A 23663-nucleotide genomic window follows, 5' to 3' on the forward strand; every position below is an offset into this window, starting at 1 on the left:
TAAATTTATGTTTATAAACTCATGTTATGAAAAATATCCAATTTATGAAATGGTGGAAATTAATAGTAAATTAATTTATAATAGAAGAACATTTTCACCACTTAACTTAAACTTGATTCGTACATTGTACATCAAATATAAAAATGTCAGTTTTGTACATAATCCAAATCCCGTATTTTACATTGTACATATAATTGATAGATGCACTAATTGACAATGTTATCAATATAATTACTGCATATAATATATAGTACTATCACTGTAAAATATCTATAAAAATGTTACGAATTGAGAGAGATATAATCTCTGATGTATCCTCACCACTATAAGAAAGTTATCATGTAGGGAAGTTAGAAAATATATAATTGTAAATAATATCACCATGCAGAATGTAAATATGGATGAAATAAAACAATCTAACAAGTTAATGAATTGAGATAACGATTGTTATTATTGCAATTGCATTAAAAGAGTAACTCAAATTAGTAAAGTTGATAAAGTAAATAATTTCAAATAATTCTTGTGATATATGTATCACAGGAAAAATAGTTTTTAATTTTGTGTATGGATAGTATTTAAAAGTATAAGATATATATAAAAATAAACATATATTATCACAAATATATACAATTAATATAAGTTTATCTATGTTATTGCTTCAAATTCTCACATAGAATATCTACCTTAGAGTTAACTATTCTTATAGGAGGTCTTACATACTTGTCACAGTAACACTTTAGATCATTTACAAAGTTGAAAGATCCTAAGCGACTATTACAATGTGGACAATGTAATTTCCCCTTAGTCCAAGATTCCTTTAAAAAAATAGTTATATCATATTCGACATACACATACACAAGTATTATAAATTTTAATTAGGAAATATATACCTGATCGATAAGATTCATAATCCAGCTCGGTATATTTTCTGCCATCATGTACGAACAACAGTCAGACTCTTCTACTTGACATCCTGTATCCGCAGGATGCTGTTTTACTTCATGATGTGCGTTAAACAAGACAGAATCACCCTTAAACAGTGATTTACAACAATGCTTGCATCTTACTTCCATTATAGAAAGGCAGTTAATCCATGAAGTGTCTAAAGAAAAATTATCAAACAATTTAATAATTAAATACCTTAGGAAATGTAAAATAAAACGAGAAATATATATGCTTATAATATTTGTGTGATTATAAAAATATGACTATGAAAATTACACACAAAATAACAGTATTAGTAAAGTAAAACAACAAAATAACACACATAGTTTATTTAAAAAAGTATATACGTGTAAGGTTTATTACTAAACTTATTATCAATATTGCCAATATTTCATTACAATTTATTACAATTAGATGTATAACCAGTGAAATTACCACTTACGCACAACTAAACGCTTTCAGTTTAGATTTAAATTATTAGAAATTCTCTGCGTTCTATAGCTACGACATCAACATAACCTTCACAACCAACGCTGGATACACACTGCGGTTAACTAATAACTAGTGCTACAAATGTTTTAGAACACTTTCTATCCTTTCTCTTCTTTCAAATAAAAAGAAGGAAAGCAAGCGTTTTGGAACATTTGTAGTGCTAAGCGGACTGCAGCCACAGCCACGCTGTTTCGTGACAGATCTGCCATCTATTTTCTAAGAGAAATTTTCTGACATCTTTAAAAGCAAAGCAAAATATGATTTATAATAATAGAAAGAAAGACATATTATGTACCATAATGTAAAACAGGGATAGAAAATGATTTAATGCAGTCTTAAACAAAGTTGAATTGTATTGCCTGTTCCACTATTATTATGTTAACGTTAACGCAACGTTGAAGCAAGAGACGTAACGATAAAGGCCTTAATACATAATTTTAAAATAAAAATTTGCGGAATGCAAGGAGTAAGAGTATAACACAGCTAATTATTACGATATATCCTAACATACAATACAAAAAAACGTTTTATCATTGCATTCATACACGAGTTCAGATAACAAGGTGTTTGTACACACACTTAAATAATATACAATACATTCAATCCTCGCCTGCCGGTATCGCGTCTTCCAACCTCTTGACAAACTTCACACGTAACTCGGTTACATTGTCGTTCTTAAGCTGATCTTGCACGAACCAACAGGCAATTTCCATTTGTACCATCTCGCAAGCTCCCCTAAGTACACCGGTCAATATATTACAATACTTCAGATTTGAACAGTTATCCGGTAGTTCGACGAATTCCGTTAACGGGTTCGTCTCGAAGCACAAAGAGAATTCGTCGCCAGCGGGACTCCAGTTTGAGATAGTCGGTGTTATACCGAGGAATATTTTAAACCCGCTCTGGATCTTCTCTGCCGTATCTCTGAAGTCGTAACATCGACCGGACCCAGTCCGTGCCAGGAAGTCCTCTATCAGCCGGATCCCCATGTTGTATCCCATTCTTTCCAACTGTTTATTAACATCTTCCACGTTCTCGTAATCTTTGAGCAGCTGGGCGACAAGTGCACCGTAGGTCAGGGTAAACAGCTCAGAGTTCTGTAACGCATAAAAGGGGTATTAGAAATTTTTTATTAATTATATTTTAATATTTTACTTTATTTTAATTAATGTATCGCAACTGATACATTTTTTCGCATCAAGTTTCGTTCCCGTCCGTGACATGTTGACAATCGAAGATGGGCGGTACTACAACTACGCGTAAATTGTAACTAATGTAACTGGCAAAAACACTTGGAACATTTGGAAATTTGCATTAATTGAACTACTTGAATTTTATTAACATCGATTGTCATTAAGAGAATAATAATTGCAAATTTTAGGTACTCCAAACTGAAAATGATAAGTGATCATAACCTCAACAGACTACTCAATATCAATTTCATACTTTAGATAAATGTAGAACAAGTGTCAGGAGTGGTATCTAATATCTAATCAGTATGTATTCCAATCGTATGCACATTCGCGTTGATTTAATGCAATACTTACCACTTTTTTCGCATCAAGTTTCGTTCCCGTCCGTGACATGTTGACAATTGAAGATGGGCGGTACTACAACTACGCGAAATTCTAACTAATGTAACTGGCAAAAACACTTGGAACATTTGGAAATTTGCATCTGTCTGCATACTTATATAATATAAAAACGTAAATAGATATTAAACATTATTAAAATTTACATTAATTCTCACAATTTGTTATTTATCATAAATATAAAATAATACCTAGTATTATATCTGATTGTTTTCTCTATGTACAGATATGACATACTAACACCTTATAAAAAGTAAGTATGCAATTTGGTTTCAGGAAGTACAAAAAATAATATAAACGAATTTGTATATGTAACATTTTAATTAAAGACTCATTTGTCATAAGAATTATAGTTACATCTCTTTTATCGACGACATAGAGCTATAGCAACGTTTGCCGACAATGCTGGAATTCGAGTCTGATTCCACAGGTGAGAAAAGTCTGAATTTATGGTCAATAATGTTCTTAATAAAAAAAAAACATTAATAATCACATAAAAAAAATTAATGTAGTATTGACCATTTACCATTAAAATGAGATCCGTTTTTCTTACACATTTTATTTTTAATGAAATATATCTAATATCCAACTACTCACAAACAAAAAAAGCTTCAATACATTCATGGGAAAAATATATAATGCATGGCTATCTTCTTTAAATATTCTTTTTCTACATATCCGCACAATAAAGTTTAGTAGAATTAAAAAAAAGTAAGAAGATAGTAACTTTTGTGCTATTTACTATAATCTTGAATAATTATTTCTAAAATTTCAATGCGATTTACTACAAGTGCTTCTGGTTCTATTATTATTATCTATGTGATTGTCTTCAAATATGTCCTTAATAATGTCGCGTTTTGCCCTGGAGTGTGTTGGTAAGCCTCGATAGAGATTCTCGGTAATTTGCATCCTGTTCATCATGCTATGATTTTTCATTGCCTGATTTAGAAATTCAATATTTTCATTATCGTCGATAGCTTTCATTGTAGCCAACAGCTTCTCCTTGTTATAATTGATTACTCTTTTCTTATCAGCTGTTTGTTTAGTGTTTGTTACCTCATCTTTTGTCTCATTACTCTGTTCAATCTGAGACGCATACACATTATTAGGTAATGCACCATGTATTTTAGTGTCTTCTGCTTCCGATGAAGCATTCAATTTATTTTTTGTCTCTATATTGAAATTACTTTTATTTAACATGTCTCCATCATTATGATCTATTACGCTTGGCATCTCTTCTAGTCTGGTTTTAGGATAATCTTCTCCTAAGTTATACACAGGGTGATTATTCTCGTTAGAATGATTTGTTACAGATTCCTTTTCACAAGCTGGTTTCGGGTTGTCCTTAGTTTCCTTCCTTTCTAAGTTTGATAAGATCCTCATTTCTTCATGTGCGTTATCTTGTTTAAATGCGTCATGATAAATTTTGTCGTACAATGTGTCAGTGTGTATTATTTTGTTCTCTGAACATTTTGCTTCTTTATTTGTACAGTCTCCCTCTTTGATATCTTGTACAAGGGAATTATCAACGGTTTTATTATTCTCCAAGAAATGGTGTTCTTCCAACCACATTTGTTTTGCATTTGAAAGCCGTTGAGAGGCTTCTATATTTTCCGTAGAAACGGTCTCTAAATTATTATCAGATATCTCCGGTAGTTCTGCATCTTTTAATTTCTCAATAATAGATTGCTCTCTGATTTCTAAAGAACCATGGTTTGGATGAACGGAATTGAAAGATCTACTACACTGCTCTTTAGACGAGTTGGCTTGAAAACTATTGTGTTTTTGTAGCGTGGAAGAATTTTCATTCGCATCTATCCTTTCTTCAGATTCAATATCAGAGCTGCTATTGTAAAGTTCTTTGCCCTTGTGGTGTTGTAACTGTCTTAATTTGCTTTTATACTTGTGTTTCTGAAATGCTAAGTCCTTTGTTAAGTATGTATTTAGTTCTTCCTCTTCTTCATCGCTGTAATGAATATTTGCCGTTTTCATTATATCATCCAAAGTATCAGACGTGTCATCGGTGCTGCTAAGTAATCTATAACAAATATAATACACATCAAGATTTTAAAGAGATCTATACCATTTTCTATAAATATATTTATATATTTATAGATTTACATACAATATCTCTCATATTTTTTAGACATTTTTAATACATATATATAAGAAATTTATACACATATATTTCTGAAACACAACCTTGTACACAATGCTCTAGATTTTTGTGCAATATCCGTAGCGTAAGATCCAATGTGATGTTCACTAGCATTTTCACTCTCTCCATCATCAGACGAATAGCCGTATTCGATCTTCAGTTCATTTTGCAGTGAATTCCGATTTTTCATTCTACTGAATAATTTTCTCAATTTACCACTTTCGGTTCTAACAGTTTCATTGTCCAAATTATTTCTCTCTAATAATGTTTTAAAGTCTATCGCTGCGATGTTTTCATTATTATTTGCTTTTATTTCCGAGTCTTTAGATTTAAATCTTAAGTCGTCCATAGAATAAGCGTTTTTACGTATATTTGCTGATGTCTGTAGTCGAAACTTTCGTATTTGTTGTAGACTTGTCATTGTCTCTGACTTTAGATAATCTACCGAATGATCATGGTTTACGTTATTTGTTAGAGTTGTTTTCTCATCATCATTAGACTCCACTGTGTCAAGTGACGGCTACAATTAGAAGTTTGTAAAATTTTTTGTTAATGCTTAATTTTCTCCACAGTTATATTATTGTACATATTATTTATTTTATATTATTTCATCCTCACCAGATTATCCTTTGGCATACCGTTTTCACTTTTTTTACTTCTGCTGGACACCTTAGCCATTGCATTAGAGATGCTAAAAAATATACAGTATATATGACAGATCTATTTTACATATTATATATAAAACTAAAAGAGATAATACTTATGTAGCATGATTTTTATATACCTGTCCCTGAGATTTGTAAGAGAATGACTACCTAAATTTTTCTCTTTGTTGTAAATTGGCAACTGACCATTATAATATAATCGTTTTTCCCTATTATCTAATAAACATTCTAAGGTTTTTAGTTTCTCTATCGTTTCTTGCAAATTCTTTTGTGTTTCCTTATGCTTAGAAATTTCAGTGTGTAATTGATGTTTCAAACTTTTAGTTTCAAGAGCAAGCTTTCTGTGTAATAGCTACCAAGACAAATATAAGAAGTTATTTTACATATTTCTATAATTTATATAATTATTTCACATAATTCTGATTCCATCTATTACTTGTAAGTAAATGTGAAAAATTACCTGTATAGTTTCCTCTTGTTGTTGCATTCTATGATTCATATCGGATAATTGTAATTGTAATTTTTCTCTCTCCTCAAGATTTCGGTCTTTACTAAGTTGCAGTAAATGTCTGTTTTGCGACTGCAAAGTAACATTTTCAAAGACTCATAGTATATCAGCGTGTAAATGCACTGATTAAAAAAACTCACATTTACAGAATGAAGTTCGCTTTCCTTTTCCTTTAATAAGTTGCACGTATCCTTATGTAATTCTTTTAACTTCTTGTACTTCGTTTGAAGCACCCTCAATTCCTCATGATGCGAATTTATAAGCCTTGGTAACTCAGCATTGGTTCCCTCATAACGTCTCAATGCAGAATCTTGTCTCTTTTGCAATGCCTTTAATAATCTATTTTCATTCGCTAGTTCCTAGAAATTATTTTTCTAATCAGAGAAATACAAAAGTAAATAGATGTCTTTCAATGTATATTTTCCAATATTTACATTGAGATGATAGTGTGCATCAGCTAGTTGATTTTGTAATTGTTTGAAGCGAAGCATCTTCGCTGACATCACCCTTTGTCCAAGAACGCTTTTGTTACCAGATTTTGAGTCATCTGATATTTGTTGTTTGGTGCTGCTTCTATATGGAGCACCTATATACATACGTACAATATAATGAAGTTTTACAAAGTGATGGACGTGCTTTAATCAATTTTAATACACACCAAGCAATGGTTTTAAGCATTTTTTATTTGACGAAGGTAACGTATTCCTGCAGGGAGATAACTTTTTGGATTCCAGTGTTGAAGTTTTTGAATCAGGCTTTGGTTTCCTGTAAATTACGTATATGTTTAATGAATAACATAACATCAAAAATGCTATGTGTATTAATTCTTGTAACACTCTTTCCCTTTTTATCTCTTTATTATTACAACATAAATAGTTTGAATAGTTTAAATAAATTATATTAAATGTGTTTTTGAATATAAAAAATAGATATATAAATCATTGTATATATAAATGTTCAAAGCAAATTTTAATCAGATATAATTAAACCAAGTATGTTTCTTCCATCATTTCACATGTTATCTCAATAGTTTTGGACACTCGATGAAAAACACACTGCATCAAATACAATGACAGCAAAATACCCTCAAAGTTTTGTTTACCTATTGTCTGTTTTCTGCAAATTAAGCTTTACTACTGGTAAGCTAGACGGTTCAGTTTGCATTTTATATTTATACACAACACATTACGGCTCGCACACACATTATAATTGAGTGTAATTCATTTTTGTAATGTGAAATTGTCACATACGGAGAACTATAAATGCTCATTGCAGGCTATTCGACGTCCATAATTGTTTTGGATGGTTGCCAAGGTAACATTTATGCACACATTAGTCATCAATCCTTTTATTTTAAATGGATTGTCTACTATATTAGCTAAAAAAACACGTTTTTATTAATTCTAAGGAATATTTTACAATAAATTTCTCTTTGTTTAAAACATCCTATAATCCATTACATGTAATGACATATTTCTGAAATTATTTTGATATAAAAAATTGTAATATTAAAATCTTAAAGTTATAACAATATATTTAATTTTTATCAAATTTAAATATCCGTCATTTTCTTTTATTCTATTTGAGCATATCTTTTGCAAATAATATTAATATATATTAATATATATTAATATTCTATAAAAATATTAAAAAATTTGAAACTTTTGCGGTCAGTACTATTATTAGTTCCGATTTCTGAGTTGGAACCGCCTTTTTCATTTTTGTTTCGACATTTTGTGACCATTTCAGTCCACTTCATCAGGAGGCGAGAAGTAACTTGTTGCTTTTCGGTAAGTGTCCTTATATAAGTGAAAATCTGATCACTCGACACAGTGAAGATTGGCAGGAGCAAGGAAGGAAATATCGGCCACACACAGACATTCAAATTATAAAAACTTAAAGTAATTATATACCCTATATTTAATTCCTAGCTTAATTTTTGCAAAGAAAGCTAAATAAACCTTCTTCTAGTCAAATGTTTTATTTATTTATATTTTAATCATGCTTTGGCTAATCTCCATATATTATTTTTTATAAGTTCCAGTATGTTACAAATCATCCATATAAAAACACATGACACGCAATCTTATCATTATATGTATACATTTTCTAAAAGTAATAATTTTGAAACATGTTGCTGCTAATTAGTTAAAAGATCAGAACATTTTATACAAAGAAGAAGCTATCTGTAATAGTTCAACTATTTACATAATTTATTACTATTTAAATTATGTAATATATATACATATTTAAATATATATATAGTTATATAATATATAAATTATGTAATATATATACTTTGACTTTTACAGAATAATTATATATAAACCTGGTTATCCTTAAATTCACACTTGTATATTCAATACTACAACATTTCATTATCATATCTAAAATGACTTTCATTTGTTTCATATTTGCTAAATTTCACAATGTCATAAAATATTTCATATAGTCAACTTTTAACAATTATAAAACAGATACTTTTTATATTACCTATGTTACACTGTTTTTAAACGCATTGTCCAGCCTTACTTTCTTCCTGCGACTTCCTCATCCCCAAATGTTGAGTTTCCCATAATTTGCTATATAAAGAATTTGGTGTAGCTAATAAAGATTCATGCGTGCCTCTCTCAATTAAATTACCCTGATCTAAAACGAGTATATCATCGGCATCCATGACTGTCATTAAACGATGCGCGATCACGATTGAGGTCCGTTTCTCTGTTGCTTTACGTAGAGCATCAAGTATATTCTACAAACATAATATTCGTTTATTAAAGAACATGTGTGATTTTCGGATAACGCAATAAAATACGCCATTTGAAACTTACGTGTTCCGTGATGGAATCCAATGAGGAAGTAGCTTCATCGAAGATCAATATAGGGCTGTCTTTTAAAATTGCCCTCGCGATTGCAACTCTCTGCTTTTCTCCTCCACTCAATTTCAACCCGCGTTCACCCACAGGTGTGTCGTAAGCTTGTGGCCATTTTAATATGGAATCATGTAAATTGGCCATTTTTGCAGCCTCGAAAACTTCATCATGCGATTTTCTCAAATTACCATAGTGCAGATTGTAAAATATGCTTTCATGAAAGAGCACCGTATCCTACAATTTGCAAAAAAATTGTAGAAGACGAGCAAAAAAATGTATGCATAAAATAAATAACTATATAAAAAATATCAAAACGAGAGCAAAGGATAATATATTAATATTACTTGTGGCACGATTGATATGCAGCTTCTAAGATCCTCCAAATCTACATCTCGAATATTGTGATTGTTAATGTAAACATTGCCGCTCTGTGGTTCAAAGAATCTGTACAACAATCTTACAATTGTTGTCTTACTAAAAGAATAAGAAGCTGAAGATGAAATATCAGTGTACCGATAATTTACATACATATTTTAACCGTCTTTCTTAGATTTGTAATCAGTAAAAAACTGTACGTTAATTTATATACACGGTACCTTACCCACAACCAGATCCTCCAACAATAGCGACCTTCTTGCCGCTCGGTATAGTAAACGATACATTTTCAAAAATAGGTTTCCCTTCAATATATTGGAAATTCACGTTTTTAAACTGAATTTCCGAGGTGTCTGGTGTGACGTAAAATCTTAGTGCATTTTCTTTTGACTGTTGATTCAAGAAATAATTTAATTAATTATCCATAAAGTAGAGATTATTATTTCGAATTATTTCATAGATATTTGTAGACGAAGAATTTATATAGATGAAGACTTTTTTCAATATTTTACATTCAACTTATCTTACTTTAATCGCAGTGTCTGTTGTCATGAGAGTAAACATAGTTTGCATGTCGATAAAAGCTTGTCTCACTTCTCGATAGACAGAACCTAAGAAACCCAATGGAACCGAAAGTTGGAATAACAAGGCATTCACCATCACTAGATCGCCGACAGTCATGGTACCTAAAAATACAAAAAGAACAAAGAGATAACGTAAATTAATTTTTCTATAAATATTGATGCTGACTGAAAAATATAATAAATAAGTATAAACAATATATTCACCATTTATTATATTTTGTGCCGCCAATACCATGATGAGACTTAGTGCACTGCTGAAAATAACGTTCTGCCCGAAATTTAGCATCGCTAAGCTCGTGCTAGTTTTGAGAGACGACATCTCGTACTTTTTCAAAGACTGATCATACCTTTCGGCTTCAAACCTCTCGTTATTGAAGTACTGGGTAAAAGATATTTCTTTTCATTCACTATTTCTTTGCAACAAATTAAATGAAACTTACGCTTTGTTACCAACTTTTACTGTTTCATAATTAATGAGCGAATCGATAGCTTTGTTGCCCGCTTCGTTTTCCGCTTGATTCATACGAATTCTGAACTTGGTGCGCCATTGCGTAACGCCTAACGTGAACGCAGTGTAGATTCCCACGCAACCCAGTGCCACAGCTGAATACTCCGGTCCGCATTTTATTCCCAGTATTACGCTAACTAATGCTAGTTCAAATATTGTAGGTACGATATTAAACACCATAGCATTTAAAACAAAATTAATACCACGGCTGCCACGATCGATCGTCTGCAAAACATATTATTTAATTTTAAAAATACTTTTTCTGAATTTATAATACTTATTGTAATTATAATAATTACTATAAATCTATAATATTTTTTTAATATGTTCAATCCCGACAAGGAAATTAATATTACCTTCGATAAAGCACCGGTCTGCCGGCTCAAGTGAAAAGCCATATCAAGATTATGCAAATGTATAAAAACATTTTTCGCTATTTTACGAATAGAATGCTGTGCGACCTTCGCAAAGACCGCATTTCTAAGTTCGTTAAAGCCAGCTGATCCAGCCCGTGCTATTCCATCTACAAAGAAATTTAATCTGAAATTATGTAACGGTATATATTATAAAGATTCTTTTGTTGGGACATTAAAATCTTTCGAAATGAGGACGTTGATCCTTACATCCTACGAGTAACGACGTCGCTACAGTTGCGACTGTCGCAGGTGCGGTTGTTAAACCCATTACAGCAGTTCCAGTTGCTACTGCAGTATGAGCATTTAAAGTATCTACTGCATACTTGAAAATAAATGGTACAAAGACATTTAATACTTTGGCTCCTACGAGTAGACCTATCGCTATTTTGACTCTTTTCCGTATATCTGGATCATCCTGCACGTACATAAAAAAATATGCATAATAAGTATGGTGTATATATTGTGCAACTTATAAAGTAAGTTAAATAGTACTATTATATATATTACTTACTTCCGGCCAAATGTATTTAAGCATAGCCTTTAACATATCTCCGCCGGTGATCTCTGCTTTATTTTGTAAGCTAAGCGCATCTCTATTCAAACTAGAAACGCCAGGATGAAAACAATTTCGCTTTTGCTGACCAGGTTTCGCTCCGGTTAATCCAGCAACAACCGACGCAAATTTTATTGGTGGCACGACAGATTTAGATTGGGGTACGCTCTTTTTCTTCTGGGCACGGTCGATTACATTGCCACTGCAACACTATAACAGTATTATTTAATTTTTATTTACGATCACGATATGTCTCAAGAATGTATTTATATGTGAAAATATATAATAAATGTTTTTTTTATGAATTTAATTAACGAATGTAAAAAATATTTAAGTAAAACTTAAGACGGAATAATTGTAATGTAAAATTCTATAAAATTCTATTAATCATGCATTTTTATCTCGCACGAGGAAATATATAATACGATACAATTGTGCTAAATTAATTATGCATGCATAAAAGAATTTACGGTTTAAGAAATATTTAGCATTTTTAGTAGTTCCAAGTACTTATATCTTATAACGAATAATAAGAATAAGAAAAATAGAAATATTTGGATTACAATTTATTGATGTTATAACAATACGTATTATAAAAAAACAAAATGTGTTAATAATTTTACACAAATAAGAAACGTATTTTATATAAATCCTAAAATGTACGCATTATTGAGAAATTACATTATGTGTAATATGAATGCATTGTGAAGTTGCTTTACAATTTCTAGTTTTATTGATAAGAAGCTTTTTCTGTTTTCTCCATACAACTAAATGCCATATCCAAGATATTAACATATTCTTCTACGAGATCAGTTGCAATTGAGAAGCTCTGACTCTTAAGCTTTATATTTCTCATATTACTTAAAATATTTATATATTCTGTTCTCTTTAAATTTAAAATAATTACTCCTGCTTTGTTGATTATACACAATTCATTTGAATTAAATGTTTCCCCATAGATCTTCATATTCCAACAGTCTTGCTCCAATTTTGTACTTAGTATAAATAGTGATATTGTCGCATGATAATTCAAACCAGTGCGCGTTAACGACATATTCTCGTGGAAACCATTAAACGTAATAAAGTCTAATTTATTCCTCGAGACGTCAAAGCACTTTTGTAAATCAAAGATGTCAAAGTGAATTTCATCTAATGGGTTGCATGAAATAAAAAATCCATAATCAATGTATAATTTGAGATTATTGTGCGCACCATAGTTAATAAAAACCTGTGTGTCTTTATCAAATGGCTTTAAAGTAATAAGTTGATAAAATTGCTTTTGCGAATCATCCGTGACGACAGATACCTTGACGGCAGTGTTCACGTCATGATTAAATAAATCTAAAAATGGCGCTAGAGCCAAATTATTAGGCTGCTTTATATTACATATATTCTTACATAATTTATCATCTATATATACCGCTCTTGTATTAACAACATAGTATGCCCATTTATATTTTGCAAATGTTATTATCTCCTGTAGAGGCACACTGCAATGAGGGCAGTAGCATCCTTTAGCAACATTCAGACGTTTTATAACTTTTGTTAATAAAGAAAAGTCATTTTCTAACTTATGTATTTTGTGTAAAGCATCCGAGATAAAACTCGGTAACAGTTTCTTCTCCTTGTTGGAACAAAAATCTGGGTTTGTGAAGGATTCTGGCAAAGTCTTCAGGTAAATATACCATTTTGAATCTACCTCTAAGTGTGTTTCATATGCAAGAAACACTGCAAGCATACACTGGGGACTAAAATGATCAGTAATGCTATTTGAAAATAAGATCTTTATGTTACTTTGTAACAATGTATCTGTTGTTATTAACGTTTGAAATGGTAATTGAATTAGCACTTCACTATTTCCTATATTTTTTAACGTTTTTAAACCTCTGCCCGTGAGAGGAAAATGCTCCGGTATTAAATGACGAATTGATGAACAATTTTCTGTAGTAAGAAGCCAGAACTTTAAATTCATTAAAGACTCATCACTATCCTTATTTAATTTTACAAAATTCAGCTTCTTCCTTTGGCGACGTTTTCTCAATGTTCGACCCATCGTAGATACGTATTATATCTGTAGAAGTAGTAACACACAATAACTTTAAGTGTAGTATTGCATTACATACAATAAACTTTTAAATTAATCAAAATATTATAAGCTTTTATATCTCATATGGCATCTTTATTTTCTATATACCATACACACATGAAATCTTGAAAAACTAGGCGTAAACGTTGCATAATTTCGACACCCAAGTCTGAATTTACTAGTACTTGTACTATAAATATTTATCGATAATAAAATATAAATCGAAAGCTATTGCGATGGGAAATAACCGAGACAAATATACATCCTCTTAATATAAATCTTCATTATATTATATATATACATGTTACGTACAAATTTCACATACACCCGTTTATGTAATGATATGATTAATGAGTGAATGGACAAAGCACACGTGTGGCAATCGGTACATAATTCTTAAATATATTACCCTGACACTGCGGAGAGAAAACGTAGAATTACGTCCAGCAATGTAGTATCTGTTGGATAATATTAATCGTGTCGGAATACCGGCGTGATACAAATTTCTCATCGTGCTCCAGTGTATCTTATCGCACGGTACTTCGCGTAGCAGATGACCACACAATACGCCTAACATCCTCTCTTGCAGAATCGGAATTCCTTTTGCAGAATTGAAGATATTTCAGTGAAATATCAAAATAAATATCATCACGAGTCATCGATCGTAACGCGGCGATCATACAATCGTGATAATCATAGCGATCCTAACCACGCAACGCAACCAGTCAAGAAATACGCGAACATATGACATGCCTTCATACTTCTCCCACAGTGCAACCAATAGGAGATTGGTTCAAGGTTTGAATGTCCCGCGCAATTTCGGCTGCCATTTCTTCATCAAATAAATTTTTCATGATCCGAAACATCACCAATCACAGTACTCATCGCGCTAGGAATATTGCAATTCACCGAAAAACAGTGTGTGCTGTGATTGGTAATGTGCGATCGCAACAAACAGGTGCACAAACAGGACACTTCCGTATTATAATTAAATAAACAATCAGATATTTTATTTTACATTATTATATTTTATACTTTACATTATGCTTGTATGACTATTAAGCCCTTATTAAACCACGGAGATTTTGATTAATTAAACAGTCGCTTGTTATGTTTTGATTGGTCAAATTCCAATCTCCAAATCGCACTTTCTTCAAATCTACAAACCACAGTCTGTTACGATCTTAAATGTACATGTATAATGGAGAAAGCCTGTGAAAGTAACATTCCGGGCTCGCAAATACGATTTGAACAATTATCGGAGATTGTTTGGACTCTTTATTTTTATTGTAACCCATTTGCGTATCCAACGATGGTAAGTTTCAATGAATGTTATTAAAAAACAATTCGGTAGTATAGTTTTATTTGTTATTTTTATACCGTTACTAACTTTTACGTATATGGCATAAATAAATATGCTTATTTTACTTGTACATACGTTCCGAAGTAATCAAATAATAGAAATATACAGTTTTCGTTTTTTAAAGGATGTATATTATATATCATCTCTCTGCTTCATAATTTATTCCTGATAATAAAACTTATAATTCAGACAATCTTCAGCATATTTATTGTAATTTTATACTTTTGATGTACAATGTGAAATGTTTATTTATTTTACGGAAAGTATATAAATATTAGTTTAATGTAAGGACGGAATAATTATCTGTGCAAGCTTCAAAATATTTTTAATGTAATATGTTTTGTTGTAACGCAAAAATAAAGTGCACAACAGTACAAGTATGTGAGAAATTTTTGAAAATTAGGTCAGAAGAGAAAGTTTTCATGACTCACACCTGTTCTGGTAACCCTCAAATACAGGTATGTAGTTTGTGATACACTGTTTTGCATTCCTATTCACATTTCTTTTTGTGTAGTACAATACTGTATAATACTGATCACAGGCTTGTATCTTGTTCCATTTTTAATTCCATATGGATTCTGATGTATAGTCATCACTCAGCACTTAATCATTTAAAAGGTATTAAAGTAGAAGGTATTAAACTCTTATTGCAAATTACCATGGCTGCATTTGAAGGTCAATGTTGAGTCGATATACATATTAACTAACTAGTATAATACTTTTGTAGAATATTTAACAGTACCAGTACCAGTACCAGTAACAGTAGCAGTAGCGATAACAATAGCTAAATATTAGTGATAGCAAGATAAAAAATGTCTGCAAATACAGCCGCACTCAAGATTTGGAAGAGGAGTAATTCGGTGACTACATTTTTGTGGAGATCACCTAGAGCTTTCCAAATCCAGAGAGCGATTTGTACCTCTACACAAAACAGATTTCTTCTCGGCGATGCTAATCGAGTTGAGAACAAAGTAGCGAGCCAAAAAACAGACTGGAATAAGACCATGTCTGAAGCAGAAAAGATTGTCGGATATCCGACATCCTTCTTAAGCTTGAGATGGCTATTGAGCGATGAAATTGCAAACGTCGCGTTACACTTAAGAAAGTTAGTGGGATCAAATCATCCTATACTAAAAACGGCCAAGTAAGTACATTAATTATATAGTAACGTTTTTTTAAAAACAGTAATACTTATGTCGTGCTTGATTTCAGGAGCATTATTTACAACGGACGTAATACACAAGCATTTGGACTTATTGTGCTGTTAATTTCTAAAGCTGCTGGTCATCTGAATGCACAACCAGTGGAAGAGGATACAGCTGCTGGTGTATTGCATAGGTATGATATACATCATAAAAATTGTTCGTTATTATACATGCACACACAAATCATAAATAATAATTTAAAAATTTTTTACTATATATGACTATATAAAAGTATATAATAATATACAATTATTGCTTCATAAAAAAGAAGAAATTCTTAAATGAAGAAAAAGATGAAGCCCTAAGTATACAAAATCTATTTCAGTCAAAGAGCTTTAGCTGAAATTACAGAAATGATACGCACTAGTAATTTGATACATAGAGGATTGGTAAATATAAATACAGATAAATCTTTGGACTCTAGCCAAATGAACAATATGATTTTTGGCAATAAAATAGCATTGTTATGCGGTGATTATTTACTTAGCAACAGCTGTACTGAATTAGCAGCTCTCAGAAATCAAGATGTAAGTATATCCAAACCTGTTGTTTTTCTCTCTTCTTGAATAACACAGGCAAAACTAGCTCCTCCTTAATTTTTACAAAATTGAATATAGATGTAATGTTATACCTCAGAATTAATTAATTAAATAAAATGGATTGTTTTTCAGCTTGTATTCTTAATAGCATCTGCAGTAAGAGATTTAACTCAAGCAGAATTTGTATCACGCAGAGACAATCAGAATTTTCCCATACCACCAGTACTACCTGAAAATCGGAAGGATTATGCGTTGAAGGAATGGACGCTTCTAAATGTTTACGGTGCTGGATCATTGCTTGGAAAAGCTTGTCAAGGTACATTAAAGCTAGCCGGACACAGTGAAGAAATACAGAAGGAAGGTTATAAGTTTGGCGAGCATTTGGCTTTAGCTTGGCAGGTAATGTGTATTTTAGAAAAAAGGGTGTATATTAAATTTATCCATAATTCGCAATTTGTTTGATACTTCTACTGTAAAAATGCTGACTTAAGAATCTGATGTAATAATATTTTTACAGGCTTCTCTGGATTTAGGTTTATGCATTAATAAGGACAAGGGGATTCTGCATAATTTGTGCGCCGCGCCCATTATGTTCCACGTTGCACATGATCCATCAATTTTAACGGAGCTTGACAAAGGACTAGAATCAGTTGAAAACGTTGATTATTTGAAGGTAGAGACAACAGATTTGTGATCAAGTTAGGTTTTTTTTTTAATGAAAATAAATAGTAATGTGAATAATATTTTGCGTAGGTGCTCGAGTTCGTTGCAGCTGGTCCAGGCATAGGATTAACCAAAGAGCTCGTGAAGGAACATTCACAAAAAGCAATGGAAGTTTTAAGTGTGTTTAAAGAAAATGATGCTAGAAAGGCGTTATCTAATATTCTTATCGCAATAGGTGATTTTTAATGTCTTGTTTTCTGTTACTTATTTTGTTAATTGTTACGCAGTTTTAGAAAGATATAACATTTTAAGTTCGTATGTAATGTTTATACAAACTTAAAATGTGATATGTGATATGTCGTATATCACACTAATATAAATAATAATCGTGCTTAGTGTAGTATTTTTTTCTTACGATCTTGTTTAATGAATTAAACAAGATCGTAAGAAAAAAATATATATATATACCAAGTACATTGGGATGAGAAAAAGTTTTTAAGAAGCAAAAATTTTATTTTATTGACACGTATAAATTTAATATATAAGTATAGGATAGAAAATATATTAATATATATATATTTTTTTATATGAAAACGATGCTCTATTTATATATTAAATTCTCATATATATTAAATATTTATACATATATATATAATCTTCTATATTACAGTTTTGTATTTTCCAATACATTGTGAAAGACAGTGAGATATTTAATTAAATTATTTTTGACATGATATATGATTATTGAATTTGCTTAAAAAATTGTTTATTTTTTTGTATCTTATGTACTATAGTAAACCGTTTTTCCTTAGTAATTTAGTTGACTCATATGGATTAGTGCAATAATTGTGTAAGGATATAATTGCTTCTTAAGGCAGGAGCACAGACTTTTGCATAAGCGCATAAAAAGATGCATAAGAAATTTGATTGGTCTATAAGCATGTGCATAAGGAAATGGACCAATAAAATTCCTTATGCATCTGTTTATGCGTTTATGCAAAAGTCTGTGCTCCAGGGTGATTATGCTCCTCCTTATTGATATAGAAAAAACTTTAGGGCATTGCTGGTGATGCATAATTGGTTTATGAATTTTTGAATCAAGATAATTTATTTCCTGTTATACATTTAAGTATAGAAATTTATATTCACAATTGCCAGCATTTTGTAATTATAGTTTATAGTTTTTGTAATTATAGTTTGTGCTTATAGTTTTAATTATTTTTGAAATTATTTTTAATAAGTTATATATATCTTATCATAATCGAAAAGATATGTTGATATCACAATTTCTTATATTAATATAACTAATATAATATATTTTATATTAAGATATAATGTACGGGTAATAGTGTACGGGCAATTGTGTGGGCAATACTCATTCTGTCTTTATTCAATATGGCAATTCGACAATTTCCGTCTAACCTCTCATCGAAAGAAAGAAAATGTACCAAAAAAAAGAAAGAAAATGTGTCCTTAGTTAACTAACTTAACATTAACTAGTATTTAACTTTGACATTTAACTTAACATTAACTAGTATTTAACTTTGACATTTACTCTCAGCCAAGTGTTATAATACTGTTACATTCTGTGCTTTTGATTTGACTCAATATTCTTGAACTACTGCCATTACAACGTGATATGAATATATGTAATTCACAAGTTAGGTTATCCTGTCATCAGTGTTACTGTTAAAAACTTTACAAGAGCATTTTATTTCTTTGATATCAAGTTAGATTGTCATTGACTGCAACTAAGATAGAAACAATGACAGACGTAATCGAATTACGTCCTAACAAGAGTTTGATAAACTCGTCTTTCGAAAAGTATCAATTTTCCAGTGACGTTGTTCCTATAACTTTAGAAATCAAGTTAAAAAGAGGTAAGTTATAACTTTTTACATTTACGTTTTAAATTATTACGTGTTCCCTCTGCGTGGCTATCAACGATGAAGCGTCAGTTTTCTTTTAATAAGAAAATATTCCTTTCTCAGATGTATACAGGTTAGAGCCGAATCCTAATCAAGAATCCTGGCTGGAAGCAAGGTTGTTTGCATTTCACAATCATCTATTTAACAATGTGTACGACACGTCATGTTGGTTTATTGATGATGATTGGGTTGTTTGGCGTTTGGATAAAAGTGGTTCCTTAGATCAAGTACATAAATTGCGTACCACAGATACAAGCCTACCAAAGATAACGTACAATCCATCAATGGGATTTACGTCTCATCAGATTTTGGTAATTTCTGACGGTGGCGAGAAACTGGAAGTGTTGCTTGGAAATACAGAAGAGAACATGAAAGTTTTTTCATTGGATCCTGTAGAACCCGGAGTTATCATGAACGTACAACATGTAAAGAAAAGCTCGAAAATCATTGTAACCATGTGCGGTATTGCGACGGGCAATAACGAAAAGAAATATACACAGCTTACGTTGTTGTCATATTCCCTGCAGTATTCAGGAAATGAGATAAAAAATATTTCTTACGTAGATAAACAAATATTGAGGGTACAAGGTACTATAGATTACATATACGTGGAAGAAAATGGCAACTACGTGCATTCCATTTGTCAAGATAATATTGACTTCGAAAAGGAAGATACACAAGGATCTGAAACTGAAGTAAAACAGTCGGACACAAATGTCGAGTCGCAACTAAAGATTCCAAAGTATTACTGGTCACAAGATGAAGACTCTCTGACCGTTTGGATTAAAATACCGAAGCAACACAGCAGTAAACGACCTAAAATAAACATTAAACCGTTAGAATTATCGGTTGTAGTAGACAATGTTATATTAATACAAGGAGAATGCCAACATAGATTAGAAGAGGATATGGCAACCTGGAGGCAAGAGGAAGATACTTTGCAAATCGATCTAAGTAAATATGAAAATGGACTGATGTGGAGTGAGTTACTTAAAGGTGATACAGGAGGCGAATGTTTACCTAATGAGACTCTTGCTGCAGAAATTCATAAAAGGTACTTCTTATAATTTTTTTACTAAATTGTTAAAGCTTTATAATGTTATATAATTTCTCCTACACTCTGTTTAATATTTAATTTGCGATTAATTGTTCTTATAATATAATTAAATAAATATAATTTAGTGGTTTGGCTAATAGAAATAAATGTTCTTACATTTTCTTTAAACTTTCGTAACAGAAATATATATATGTTACAATACACACACATACACATGTACCAATATAATATTATTATTTAATTGTTCTAGGCTAGCACACTTGTGTACAGATCAACAAGGCAGTGGTATTGGAGAGGATCAACCTTGCGTAGGATTTAATTCTGAACAGTTAGAAGAGTGCGATTTAGAGGGAAAGGATAACTTTTTGCAGCGAATTAATCTTCTCACGCGAACAACGACGCATCTAGCCAGATTAGGAAGTAATAATCACGTGTTATTTACGTGTAAAAGGGAATACGGGCAAGCAGTGTGTCTGAGACACGATCATGACGCTTGCGTTTGGGCAGTAGACGACGATGCAAATGATGACGCTGAGTGGAATATTAAACACACTCATAGTTTTCCCGGATTTGGCTATGTCGAAGCCAGTAAAACTAATAAAAAGTTTTGCGTGGCTCCGATTGGTAAGGCTTTCAAACAGTCGAATTATATATTTGTTAGTTGTAACTATTTAAAAAATTTCTATTAATATTATTGACATGATATTACGCTTGTTTCATAGATGGCTCCTACATAGCTATAGTGGAGCACACGAGACATGTATTCCTGTACAACAAGCCTGATGTCGACGCGCAGACTGCCAAACAAAGGATTATAGATATAAATTACGAAACTTCACCCATTATGGGTGTTGTAGCTATGGACAGATACTTGATTATACTGTCAAAGGACAAACTATATCGTTTAGAGATCTAATAATTGTATATATAATTTTAATAATTACTTGCAATTATTGTACAAAAGTTTATAAATATATGCGCATAAAACCGTGACCAAAAGAATAGTTGCTCGATGTAGATAGCTAAGATAGCGCTGCAACATGTCCACTCGACAAGGATAGACACGCACGTCTCTTCTCTGTCCGTCTACATGTGCGAGAGTAAACGTATCGTGCGCACATTCTGCGAAATTGAGTATTTTTTAAAAAGTTTAAAAATGTGTGTGCGTAATAAAAATATTTCTTTGTATTCGGGTAGACGGGGTAAAATTAGTATTTTGCGCATATTTTTATATAATTCGCAGAAATTATTACAAAATTTATTCAAGAATTTAATATACAAAGTACATAATTTTATAGTGATAATTTATCGTCTGTACGCTAACAAGTGTGTAACTTTTCCTTCGCTTTAAAAAAAAATGTAGAAAAAGTTACAATAGGTTCTCGCACAACTGTTTCATCAGGATGCGATGTGTGGGAAAGGATCGTGTGTGTGACACTCTATGTATATTAGGCACAAAATACTAAACAATAATGAAACGATGACGATTATTTTTTTTCGCGTTCGATAAAAAAATCATATCAGAAATAAGACTTGAGCTACAAACGAACTTGTCTTGTAAGTCGACTTTTCAACAATCTGTACTGAATATAAACATAATAATAATAATAAAATAATTAATCTAAGAGTAATATAATAATAAAGATAATATTAATTTATGTATATAAAACACAGCGGTAATTATTATTGTAATTCCCTTGAGAGAAGACAAAAAAGGAGTAACAGTAAATTGCCCCGAAAATTCATGGTGATCAAAGTTTCGATAGAAATGAGCCATCCACAATGGTATTAGCTATGTTCACTCAAATGGGAATTGTTACTAGAGTTATTCATTAATTCGATCGATGCCATCGTAGAGTGTGAATGATTGGATAACTGAGAGGTAGGATTATGTCGAGGATTAGTATTATGGAGGCTGTGCAAATAAGAGCGCTGGACGGGTTTGTGCTGGCCGAGCTGCAGTAAAGCCTCCGGTATGGTAAACCATTTTCGTTTCCGACCAATGGTGCGCGAGTCCTCCCATTCTGGCAGCTCCTCGGTTACCCGCATAACCCATACTTCCGTCCTATGTTTATGTTCGACGTTCTGTGAACGAAGAATTGTCACACTGTCATAGATATGACATAGTAATAATTTAAGAAAGACCACTAGCATCAAGAATATAGCATAGTATCTGTGTATATGGCATACATCACGGGTTATAACCTCAAATGTGCCGAGGCAGCGACCCAATTGTCCTAGAACACCAGCCTCTTCTCGGACCTCACGAAGGGCCGTGACTGCAGGTTCCTCTTCAGGCTCGACACCACCGCCAGGTACTATCCAACTATCGGGTCTTCGACTGGATGTAACTAGTAGTACCTACAATTCACCGTAAAAATAATTTCACCGCGAGGACGCAGTTTTATTTGCCCATCTCGCCGAGACGATCTTCATTCAATCGACTACCAGCTGACGATGAAGAATCGCTCGACGAGAGAGGCAGCTCCGCTCGAACCGCGCCATGAACACGGCCACATGCCGGCAAAAATACGGAGAACTGCCATCTACTGGCCAATTTACCTCGTCCTCGAGATCGTTTTTGACGCAGATGCAGGCAGCCCTCCGTCTGTAGCCCTCCGAGTCGTAGATGCGGGTCGAATTCGCCTTCTCCTTGACCATGTTGTACCGTGGACACCCTTCTCTCAAACCTCTCCGTGGATTCATAAATAATCGTCAAACGGCCCGACAGGCCAGCCCGTGCATCCGCGTCGTCCTGATGCCGTTCGCAGCCGACATGTTATCGACATCGAGTCCACTTTGCCGCACGTAACGTGTGAACGCCGAATTCACGTGAATGCGGCGGCTACGCAATAGCAGCGCCACCCGCGATCGGCACACGTCCTTCTCGCTCGCGACGACGAAAAGCGTCTGCCGCTACCAACTACGTCGTCCGTGGGGTGAACTCACAATCGGAAACCCGATCCCCTGCCGGACGCTCGCTATAACCTCAAAACTTTCGAAGCAACCACGACCAGCCGTGAGACATCCCCACCACGCGTCGCAGCCAATTTGAACCAATTCAATCCCTATGCACTTCTATCTCGTTCGCATAGAATACGACGCGCGGCGCGCGCAGTAAGAAACAAAGCCACCGGCCAATCAGTTTTCATT

The 23663-nt window shown here is 32.4% G+C and overlaps 7 protein-coding genes and 1 long non-coding RNA gene across 21 annotated transcripts; 3 read left to right on the forward strand and 5 right to left on the reverse strand.

The window, feature by feature from the left end:
* Window positions 1-591: 591 nt before the first annotated feature.
* LOC105286497 (E3 ubiquitin-protein ligase RNF180) lies at window positions 592-1632 on the reverse strand. Its single transcript, XM_011351485.3, has 3 exons — window positions 1388-1632; window positions 891-1102; window positions 592-815 (listed from the first exon to the last, which is right to left on the reverse strand). Exons 2-3 carry the CDS (start codon window positions 1071-1073, stop codon window positions 651-653), a joined length of 348 nt encoding a protein of 115 aa, XP_011349787.1. The 5' UTR covers window positions 1074-1102; window positions 1388-1632; the 3' UTR covers window positions 592-650.
* Window positions 1633-1776: 144 nt separating this feature from the next.
* LOC105286502 (trafficking protein particle complex subunit 3) lies at window positions 1777-3062 on the reverse strand. 2 transcript variants are annotated; one of them, XM_011351489.3, is made up of 2 exons: window positions 2985-3062; window positions 1777-2534 (listed from the first exon to the last, which is right to left on the reverse strand). In XM_011351489.3, exons 1-2 carry the CDS (start codon window positions 3021-3023, stop codon window positions 2037-2039), a joined length of 537 nt encoding a protein of 178 aa, XP_011349791.1. In that variant the 5' UTR covers window positions 3024-3062; the 3' UTR covers window positions 1777-2036. The 2 variants fall into 2 exon arrangements, with proteins under 2 accessions (XP_011349791.1, XP_011349792.1); XM_011351490.3 differs by lacking the exon at window positions 2985-3062 and adding an exon at window positions 2622-2730 and having other exon boundaries at window positions 1777-2535.
* LOC105286501 lies at window positions 2821-3376 on the forward strand. Its single transcript, XR_895249.3, has 3 exons — window positions 2821-2933; window positions 3003-3143; window positions 3256-3376. It is a non-coding gene; the product is annotated as an uncharacterized LOC105286501 (long non-coding RNA).
* On the reverse strand, window positions 3335-7863 carry LOC105286500 (golgin subfamily A member 1). The gene is made up of 9 exons (XM_011351488.3): window positions 7463-7863; window positions 7019-7125; window positions 6795-6946; window positions 6501-6719; window positions 6313-6432; window positions 5972-6204; window positions 5806-5878; window positions 5232-5707; window positions 3335-5067 (listed from the first exon to the last, which is right to left on the reverse strand). The coding sequence occupies exons 1-9, from the start codon at window positions 7522-7524 to the stop codon at window positions 3801-3803; spliced, it is 2709 nt and encodes a 902-aa protein (XP_011349790.2). The 5' UTR covers window positions 7525-7863; the 3' UTR covers window positions 3335-3800.
* A 401-nt stretch (window positions 7864-8264) lies between these two features.
* LOC105286498 (ATP-binding cassette sub-family B member 7, mitochondrial) lies at window positions 8265-14504 on the reverse strand. Its single transcript, XM_026969473.1, has 11 exons — window positions 14165-14504; window positions 11628-11879; window positions 11324-11531; window positions 11057-11223; window positions 10647-10925; window positions 10397-10571; window positions 10137-10294; window positions 9835-9998; window positions 9578-9707; window positions 9192-9467; window positions 8265-9112 (listed from the first exon to the last, which is right to left on the reverse strand). Exons 1-11 carry the CDS (start codon window positions 14330-14332, stop codon window positions 8870-8872), a joined length of 2220 nt encoding a protein of 739 aa, XP_026825274.1. The 5' UTR covers window positions 14333-14504; the 3' UTR covers window positions 8265-8869.
* A 309-nt stretch (window positions 14505-14813) lies between these two features.
* LOC105286503 (decaprenyl-diphosphate synthase subunit 2) lies at window positions 14814-17928 on the forward strand. 12 transcript variants are annotated; one of them, XM_026969475.1, is made up of 8 exons: window positions 14814-15070; window positions 15481-15576; window positions 15660-16262; window positions 16331-16456; window positions 16649-16850; window positions 16995-17261; window positions 17380-17535; window positions 17616-17928. In XM_026969475.1, exons 3-8 carry the CDS (start codon window positions 15931-15933, stop codon window positions 17769-17771), a joined length of 1239 nt encoding a protein of 412 aa, XP_026825276.1. In that variant the 5' UTR covers window positions 14814-15070; window positions 15481-15576; window positions 15660-15930; the 3' UTR covers window positions 17772-17928. The 12 variants fall into 12 exon arrangements, with proteins under 12 accessions (XP_026825276.1, XP_026825277.1, XP_011349802.2 ...); XM_026969476.1 differs by having other exon boundaries at window positions 15708-16262; XM_011351500.3 differs by having other exon boundaries at window positions 15522-15576.
* Window positions 17929-18113: 185 nt separating this feature from the next.
* Window positions 18114-21992, forward strand: LOC105286505 (nudC domain-containing protein 1). The gene is made up of 4 exons (XM_011351507.3): window positions 18114-19405; window positions 19517-20507; window positions 20761-21134; window positions 21233-21992. Exons 1-4 carry the CDS (start codon window positions 19291-19293, stop codon window positions 21424-21426), a joined length of 1674 nt encoding a protein of 557 aa, XP_011349809.1. The 5' UTR covers window positions 18114-19290; the 3' UTR covers window positions 21427-21992.
* LOC105286504 (diphosphoinositol polyphosphate phosphohydrolase 1) lies at window positions 21750-23567 on the reverse strand. Of its 2 annotated transcripts, none has more exons than XM_011351506.3 (3): window positions 23073-23567; window positions 22716-22871; window positions 21750-22595 (listed from the first exon to the last, which is right to left on the reverse strand). In XM_011351506.3, exons 1-3 carry the CDS (start codon window positions 23214-23216, stop codon window positions 22299-22301), a joined length of 597 nt encoding a protein of 198 aa, XP_011349808.1. In that variant the 5' UTR covers window positions 23217-23567; the 3' UTR covers window positions 21750-22298. The 2 variants fall into 2 exon arrangements, with proteins under 2 accessions (XP_011349808.1, XP_011349807.1); XM_011351505.3 differs by having other exon boundaries at window positions 22701-22871.
* Between the last annotated feature and the right edge of the window lie 96 nt (window positions 23568-23663).

Source organism: Ooceraea biroi, chromosome 5 (genome assembly GCF_003672135.1).
Source record: "Ooceraea biroi isolate clonal line C1 chromosome 5, Obir_v5.4, whole genome shotgun sequence".
Lineage (NCBI taxonomy): Eukaryota > Metazoa > Arthropoda > Insecta > Hymenoptera > Formicidae > Ooceraea > Ooceraea biroi.